We start from the raw sequence: 9,376 nt of genomic DNA on the forward strand, positions 1-9,376 counted from the left end.
GCAGACTGAGGTCAAATCAGGCCATTATATATAGCACTGGCAGGCAGAGTGGCAGACTGAGGTCAAATCAGGCCATTATATATAGCACTGGCAGGCAGCGTGGCAGACTGAGGTCAATATCAGCCAGGCAATATCTGGCACTGACGGGCAGAATGGCTGCGAGAGCAAAGTGGCCGGCCGGGTGCTCAGCGAGGAAAATGAAATCAATCTAAGCACACAGCGCTAACCTGTGAGTGCTGCTGTGTGACTCTCTGGGGCTGCGGCTGACTGACTGGTGGTGCTTGACGTGGGCGGGCGAAAAGCGTAGACGTGCTGCCCCTGCACGTCATTACGCTGCCGCCCGTATTGTAGAGGAGGGGTGAAGTCAGGAAGTAGTGCCGAGCGGTCATGTGACTGAGTACTGTCACATGACCGCTGCTCCCGAGAGTCCCGACCAGGAAGTTACTGGGGAGAAGTACGAGTCCTGCTAGGGTGGACGGCGTCCACGCTCAGGAAGAAGTAAGTGGACGTTGTCCACCCGCGTTCACGCAGGACTCGACCCCTGGACAGAAGGACAAACAGGGGGTCAGACATGGCACAAGGGACTGAAGGAGGCACAAGGAGACAAAAGGAGGCACAAAAGGGACAGAAGGAGGCACAAAGGGGGAAAGAAGGATGCACAAGGCACACAGGTGGCAGCTGCCTCCAACTTAGGCTACGTTGATGTAGCAGAAGCAAGTAATAGAACACCCATGGGGGTGGGGCTTAGTCTGGGGTAGGGCTTAATCCAGGAACATGGTGCCCCCCAGGACCAATGGCACTCCAGGCAATGCCCTGTACTGCCTATGCCTAGGCTTCCTGCAGCATTTATGCGATTTGCCCAGAGCTCTAGGAAATCATGCTCAAAAACGTGGTACCTTGTGATTTTGGAAATCGCAGTAATTTTCAAATGCTCCAGTTGGTCCCAGGCTTTAGGGCCTTTTTTCCACCAGCCACATTTCGACCTGATCTTTGCATTGCACATGGTTTGCCAATCACAAGGGCACAGTGATTCATGGTGCCCCTTTATCTCCATCGAGGTTTGATTTTTGGCCAAACGCAAGCACACTGCATGCAATATTTTTCCTGTTTGGAATTCCTTTATTTTTCAGAAACTCACAGAGTGTGACTGGTAGACACCTACTGTTCAACACCTGCAATAATAGTGCCAGTGCCACTGTAAAAAAAGAATATCTCAATCTTTTTTGGTGAGTGTAATTCAATGCATGTGGTTAATTGACTGGTACAGTATAGTATTTTGGACTAAACCACAAATGCACATCATTCATGGAAAATTGAAGTAAAAATGCATAAATGTATTTTTCTCTGCTTTCCTGTGCAGTTTCGGTAGGAACACAAGTCCATAGGCTGTTCTGATTATTTCGAGGGATTATCCCTGGAAAGCAAATACGCAAGAGAATCTCTTCTCTCACGTGGTGGGCCGGCAGCCATTTTCCCATCGATTCATTCAGTAATCGCCAGCAAAGGACTTCACAAAAATGGATGGTGGAAAGAGGACAGCTTTATCGCGGGACTGTCAGTGAGGGCTGGAATGCTGTGTGATGTCAGCGGGTGTCGGAAGTGCTTCAGCATTCAGTATAGGGCTCCTTGGCCTGTCAATAGCTGTTCTTTTTATCAGGTGCGTATGAGTGGTCAAAGTGGCCGCTGCATGTCTTATATGGGGCTGCTGCAGAGCTGTCGCCCCGTCAGGCTGTGCTGCCTCACACAGCCGCATGCATACGTGCACGTTCCAATGGCAGCAGCAGTCCCTCTATGTTTGCATGCATAATAATAATAGCTGCAGTGTGGGTGTGACGCTGCGGTTGCTATCTACACATTATACACATCAGTATGACTCAGCCACTCCACAAGTAATTGGATACAAGGGACCGGCTTGTCCCAACATATTCCTGGTAAGCATTGCTGGGATTTGTAGTACTACATTTCAAGGGGCTGGCTTGACCTAACATGTCCCTGTTAAGCATTGCTGGGATTTGTAGTGCTACATTTCAAGGGGCTGGTTTGTCCCAACATGTCCCTGGGTAAGCATTGCTGGGATTTGTAGTACTACATTTCAAGGGCCTGGCTTGTCCCAACATGTCCCTGGTAAGAGCTGCTGGGATTTGTAGTACTACATTTCAAGGGGCTGGCTTATCCCAACATGTCCCTGGTAAGCATTACTGGGATTTGTAGTACTACATTTCTAGGGACTGACTTGTCCCAACATGTCCCTGGGTAAGCATTGCTGGGATTTGTAGTACTACATTTCAAGGGACTGGCTTGTCCCAACATGTCCCTGGTAAGCATTGCTGGGATTTGTAGTAGTACATCAGTTGAAGATCTGTAGGTCAGTCATGTAATATTTACCAATATATTACTGTGATCATTTTCACTTTTAAAGCATAGAATATCTAAATTTTACTGATATTCTACTAGCTGAAATTTGGCGCCCACATTTCCTTGCGCCCCTTTTTCATGCACACAACTTGATTCGTCTTCCCACATCTATGTAGTATATATTGGCAATGGCAATACAAGTACAATCTGGTCTTTTTCACAAAACCATGATTGAAATGATTAAAATGCAGATCTCCACTTCATCAACATTGAACACTTTTCCTCATGAGAACAAGCAGACAATTGACATAGTTTGAAAAACAATAAATCTGTAATGAGATTACATAGGGACTCCTGATTGTATAATTTGTTCAGTCTGTCACTGAGATGACCTTTCCATTCAACTTTCCATATGGGGACTAGAACTTGAACTTTGCACAGAGTTGATCAGATTTCAGAAGGAATTCAACGGACAGCTTGATGTGACCTCAGTCAAACAGTTGGTTAATCATTTGCACCCAAAATCTGATTAGCTCCATGCAAATATTTGGTTTAGCCTCCTCTGATTCTGTTTATTTTAGACAAAAAAAACCCCAAAACCTGGAAACTTGCTTTTAAAATCATATCTGTAATGGCCACCATAAAGGTTGACAGATTATGCTATTTAACACTTTTGTCATACTACATACATATGGAAGGACAGATTGGGGTTGTACAGTTGCATAGCAATCACTATGTGATAAAGCAAATTGCAAGCTCTTGGAATGCACACTATTCAATTGTATACGTTCTGGAATGAGTTTTTTCTCGGTTGGATGGATTGGATAGTGGCATGCATTGCTTGTGGTACAGGATGAATGTAGCTCTGCTATGTCCTGTTCAAGGTCACGGTGTGCTGCAAAGCTCTGCCTGTAAGCAGCCATCATGGTATCAGATCGCTCCAGAATAGCGTGCCTTTCTTAAAATAAACCTTCACTGATGAATCAAGAGTTCATAGTGAGCCCTTTACCCCTTCCCAGAAGGCACTGTAAAAGGTCAATTCAAAGCATTTCAGATTTTTCTTGCACTCTGTAAGGCCTTGTTCACATTGCGTTCGGTTTGCGTGTCTGCCCGCGGTGGGCTTTTTTTTCCGTGTTTTTTTTAAAGCGTCTTCCGGTGATTTTCTGCGCATTTGCTCGTTTTTGTGGGCGTTTTTGTAAGCGCTTTTGCAGAGCGCTTCCATCTTTTGATCCAGAAAAAAATTCGGAAACAATAAATACAATGTATGTTTAAAAAACGCTCACACAATCACTTGCCAAAGCGATTTTGTGAGCGTTTTGCGTTTTTCCTATACCTTCCATTGAGGCAAATCGCCTCAAAAATGGATCGCAAACGAACCGCTCTGATATGAACTCTCTCATAGAGAGTCATTGCACAAGCGCTTTCAGGGCCATTTTGAAAATCACCCGCTCTTAAAATTTAACAAAAACGCCTGCAATGTAAACAAGGCCTTAATCCAGGTCCCTTCATTTTTCTTCTCTTTGCCCTTGATGTAAAGATGGAACTTGCTGCATGATGCTTGTACTGTACCTTCTGGTATTAGTATTGGTTGGTGTGTACAAAGTGGGGGAAAAAGTCTGTGTTGTCAATATACAGAAAGAAAGGTTAATTCTGATTGGTGACTGGGGAACAGGATATGTGAATTCTGATTGGTGACTGGGGAACAGCTGCACCCTTCCCCTTGTTTTGGCTTACTGTCTGTAAGGCTGCATTTCCACTTGTGCGAATCGCCACGGTAAAAATGTGCATGCGGATGCGAATTTCGCATGCGGGTCCATGTGAATTTTCATGCGAATTCGCATGGATGACGATGCATGCAATTTTAACCATGGCAGTGCTGGTGTGCTTTTCCATTGTTTCTATGCGAATTCGCATGAAAATTCGTATACTCAAACCTCATGCGAATTTCCTATTAAATACATTGTATGCGATTCGCATAACGGTATGCGGTATGCGAATTCTGATGGCTCTGCCATGCGAATTATTTCTGCACAGAAAAACGCAAAGGAATCCTGACAAGTGGAAACAGTCCCATTCACTTGTATTGCTATGCGAATTTGCATGCGGAAAAACGCATGCAAATTCGCGATAGTGGAAATGGGCCCTAATAGTACTCTGTAGAAATAAGGTGTGAAATGTGACTTTTTATGACCATTGTTTGCTTGCACTTTTTTTTTTCTTTTAGTTAGCACTGTTGTGTTTGGTAGTAACAAGTATTAATAGATGCTGTGTAACGTGTAGATAATTTTTCAGCATTGTGACAGTCAGTTTTTCTTGCATCTAAGCTATAAACTGTAATTAGTGTACTTGCAAAAAAAAAAAAAAAAAAAGCTTTCCACATATTTTGGTTCCATCATCTTATAGTCTGATCTGCTTGATGATCTGGTCAGAAGAATTGAGAAAAAATGGTGTAGTGTGTTTACTGCTGTCAGTTTATTTCTAGAGGTGGCCGATGACATTAACATAACTCGGCACAAGTCTACTTTAGGGGACCCAGCAGGAAATCTCATAGAGAACAGTTCTCAATCATAGCACTCTACAGCACAAAGCGTTGTGATTGGTCAAATAGTGTGGAAGTAATTTACTATAACCTATCTGATACCTAGAAGTTCAAGAGGGTGTTGTCCACCCAGTCACATTAGCGGAATTTCCTTATGAGGTTTCCTGCTGGGCCCCCTAAACTAGCCTAATGTGTCTATAGTCCCTGGCTTTCTCCGATCCTGTTTCTTGTGCTGAAAGAGGACTGTGTCATCCAGGGCTAAAGATGGAGCACTCACACCTTGCTTTATGGGAGGGGCTGTGATCTGTGTGTGGAAAGATGCAAGTGGTATCATGACTGCTTCTTAGATGATACCGGTGTTTATAGTCTTTATTTTCTTAATGGCAGATTATAAAGTGCTCATTTCCCAGTGCCTACTTACTCCAGTAGGGAGTGGTGGGGATGTCAAGCTAGCTGTCGAAGGGTCGGTTGGCGGCTTCCTCCAGCCTTCTGTTCTGCGTCGTCATGTTCGGGGGCAGCTCCAGGCTTTCTGCGGCGATTGTCGGCGTCTTGTCATGATCGTCGGTTTACCTCCCCGCAAGAGGACATGAAGATGCGGTGGTGGATCGACTTTAGAAGCAGCATGCGGCTTCTAGGGTCGCCTGAAACAACGTGGTAAATCGGGATCGGAACGCGGTAAACGCGCGATGCTAAACATTCATATTCACTTGAATGGGAACGTTTAGCCGACGAGTCCTGGACGCTTAGCGGTAATCGCCGCCAAGCGTCCGTGTGAACCGGCCCTAAAGTAACTGTTGTGTCTTGGTCACTTCAGAAGGTTTTATTTGGCACAGAACCACCAGCCAATCACTTGCAATTGCATTGAGCTATTTGACTCATTAATGTGTGGTTTTGGTGGCAGGGGATGCTTGGTGAGCAGTAGGTACAATCACTAAGCATCCCTTCGAAAGCGAAGTGAAAGTCCCAGCAAGTTATGTTAGTAGGGAGTCTTGCCGTAGTCCTGTATCAGCAGGGATCTGGGGCATAGCTCCGCCAAACTTGCGTAAAAATGCCTTGGCATTTTACTATTATTATGTGTGTGAACTTCAAGTGTGCTTTACCATACACATTTGTTCAAAGTCTGCATGCAGTGAGTTAGAATAAAGCGACCCGTTACAATGCAGTGCTGTGAACAGGCCTAGAGAATTGTATGGGCAGTCAGTTGTGTTGCAGAATTATTATGCATGTCGACTGATGCAGTGTGAACACACCCTAAATCTAGGTTCAGACTGGGGCGTTGCGGTGCGTTGTCAGATAATATAATTGCGTTGTTGATGTAATGCATTTATATTATAATGGTAAGTTCACATCGGGGTGTTGGCAGTGCTGTGCAACAGAATCCGTTGGCATGATGTGCGGTGTGTACAATGTGTACAGTTGCAGTGAAGCATATTTTTCATGTATACTTCACTGTATGCGTCACAGCACACATTTACCGCACCATGTGACTTCTACCCTAGTTTAAAAGGAACCTGAACAGTACTTTAAATCAAAAAAATTCACTTACCTCCTTCCCACCGTAGGCCACGAGGTCCCCCGGCATCCTCCTGGCACTTCTCTGGGTCTCCCTAGCGGATCCATTCTCCGTTACCGGCGACACCTGGGCACTTCCTGGCAACCGGCGTGACAGTCCTGCGCATGCGCTGTTCAGAGTTAGAAAACCGCGCATGCGCAGTACTGTCACGCCGGCCGCCATGATGACGCCAAGCATTCAGATCCAGGAAGTGTCGGCCTGACATCCGGCCTGGTTGTCGCTGGTAATGGACCAGCCAGCGGAACCCGGAGAAGAGCCTGGAGGATGCGGTCTACGGTGGGCTGGAGGAAGCCACAGGTAAGTGAAATTTTTGATTTAAAGTACTGCTCAGGGTCCCTTTAAAACAAATTTGCCTTCTTAAAACAGAAGATATTTGCCATAATTAAGGTTGAAGTGAGTATATGAGGTCTCCCACAATGCATCACTGCTGAGTATGCAAATTGTCACCTTGTTGTCCCTGGAAGCTAACCACACCTCCAGAACTGCTGGAATGCAATGATGTGAGCTTTTTTTTTTTTTTTATTGAAAAGAGCCACAACAATCCAACATGCATACAGACTGTTTCAGACTGGTTGGTCCTCAGTGCTTGGCATGGATTATTGTGGCTCTATGTGGTAGGACTTGAAACACCCAGAGAGATCCATTTTAGCCCTTACACACTCCTAGCAGTTCTGGTTCACCATGAGCTTGGTGGGCAATCTGTGAAGGTCCTTTTTCCACTAGCTGCGCTCCACTTCAGAAAGCGGATTAAAGCCTTAAATAGCGGTGCTAATTTCCCACCAGTGCGTGCAGTTTTATTCCCAGAATGCAATCATAGGCTTGTGTAATTCTGCCGTTGAGTGGAAAAGGCAGCATGCGCGATCCTAAACTCAGTGATCGTGCTTGTAGTGGAAAAGGGGCCCAACTCTGTTCCCCTGAATTGCGATCCTGCTTTTTACAGGGTATCGCAATACCCCAGTGTCAGCCTAGAAATCCACTAACTTCAACGCCATCGATTTTTGAATTTTTTTTTGTACAATTCCCCCCCCCCCCCCCTGGCGCTTACTTGCATTTTGCGATCTTGTGTAAAACGCTATTCAAAGAGTTTTTGCAGAGCGATTTGTTTTTCACTTCCTGACGCAAGCGAATGCTTTGACCCGGAAAATAATAAATAGAATGTATTTATTCTTAAAAGCACTGGGGAAAATCGCTATACCAAGTGCTTTATCAGGCGTTTTGCGCTTCCCTATACCTGCCATTATAGGCAAATCGCCCCAAAAATGGTACAGGCAGCGCTTTGTTGAGCGGATTGGAATCGAACCGCTCAGATGTGAACACTTACATAGGTAATCATTGCACAATCGCTTTTTGGACGATTTTCAAAAAAATGCAAAAACGCCGTAGATGTGAACAAGCCCAAAGTCGTGATCCTCATTCAAAAGTGGCAAATGAGTTTTTGGAATGATAGAAAAAAAAAAAAAACACTGCAGTTTCCTCACTGCTCCATTGATATAGCATTTTCAGTGTAGTGAATATTATTTGTCAATTTTGTAAGGCGGTGATTAGCTCAGAGCCCCTTTAAGAATATGGCCATCACCACTTTCTTGCTAAAGATTATTGCTGAAAAAAGAGATTGTAAAAAAATTCAGATCAGAATGAGTGGGCACCTGAGTGCAATTATGTTGCACTGGTGCTTTAGAGGCCACGCCAGTTGACAGATTTCTGGAGATTGGCGTTGTTGTCATCCCCCTCTCTGCCTGCCACTGTCTCCTGTGCAGAGTGACAGCTGCCATGCAGCAAATGACGGCAGTGTGTATGTGAGCGTTGCTAGCTGCTCCATGGAGCACAGTGCTGAGAAGAAGCCTCCTCTGGCATGTGTGTGACTGTGGTTGGCTGGTGGAGGGTGGGTGTTAGTGAGGATTGGCTCAGAAGGAGGAGGAGTGGAAATGCCATTGCTGTGCTTGTACTGTGTCTGATCTGATCTGACACCCCATGAAGTGCCCTTGCGTGGCAGTGATCTGTACGATGGTCCTCTCGCACCTCTATGCCTTTGCAGGGCTGATGCCCAGCACTGAACAGGTTAACAATTACTCATCAGCCCAGAGAGGAGGGGAGAGACTACGTGCACTACAAGACTGGCCTCCTCTGGGAAGAGGGCTTGTCATATGCCATCACAGCCACGCCCACCCCCATTGATGAAATGTCGAGTTTTCACCCCTAGCCAGTGTATGTAAAAAGGTGCTGTTGTATGCAGGAGGGCACCTAGTGGAGGCATCAGAGCCTGCTAGCTCGTTCAGTAATTAGTGTTTCTAACTTTCCCTGTCAGTGGGGGAGGAGAGCTCTGCTCACTACCCAGTACAGGAATTTGCTTTTCCTACTTCCTATGTGGAAGGCTGACATTAACGCTTGCTGATAAATGCCACTTTCTCACTGAATCAAACCTCACAGAAGTGCCACAAATACATACCAGGAAGGACAGTGTTTTTTTTTTTTTTTTTATCCCTTGCTGTGTACAAACCAGTCCTCTGGTAGCTGCTATTTCTTGCAAAGATGTCTTCATATGCAAAAGGTAAGTAGATTGATTTTTTTTTTCTTTATCCTCCTCTGTAGTTGTGGGCTTATGATCTTGTGCTGTCCATGTCATATTTTTCTTTCTGTGCAGTGATCAAGGACACATTGCAGGGCAATGCATTGCTACCCACTAGTAGTAGATGGGTTAAGAGGACATTTTTCCAGCTTTGCTATAACTACCTTTGGATCGCTCTGTAATAAGCAATTGAGGAGTGATTGGTATGGCATACAGAATGGTGTCTGTTCAGTGCTGAGAGGGTCATATAGGATAGGGGAGGCAGAGGCATATCCCAGGCACGGTGCTGCTTCACTTTAGGCAGCATCAGGACTCGGTGAAGTACACTGGCGATTGCTGATTC

The 9,376-nt window shown here is 45.3% G+C and overlaps 1 protein-coding gene across 3 annotated transcripts in view; it reads left to right on the top strand.

Annotated features, from left to right (window-relative positions):
- Window positions 1–1,504: 1,504 nt before the first annotated feature.
- UGP2 (UDP-glucose pyrophosphorylase 2) overlaps window positions 1,505–9,376 on the top strand; it is a 177,762-nt gene continuing 169,890 nt past the window's right edge. Inside the window, exon 1 of one of the 3 annotated variants that reach the window (XM_068232360.1) lies at window positions 1,505–1,657. Coding sequence is in view for 1 of the 3 variants with exons in the window: in XM_068232359.1 (XP_068088460.1) it covers window positions 8,997–9,015 (19 nt within the window). In the remaining 2 variants the exon portion in view is untranslated. Of the gene's footprint in view, window positions 1,658–1,843; window positions 1,932–8,669; window positions 9,016–9,376 lie in introns of those variants that run through there. The other 2 variants (XM_068232362.1, XM_068232359.1) reach the window with 2 other exon arrangements.

This window comes from Hyperolius riggenbachi, chromosome 4 (assembly GCF_040937935.1).
Source record: "Hyperolius riggenbachi isolate aHypRig1 chromosome 4, aHypRig1.pri, whole genome shotgun sequence".
Lineage (NCBI taxonomy): Eukaryota > Metazoa > Chordata > Amphibia > Anura > Hyperoliidae > Hyperolius > Hyperolius riggenbachi.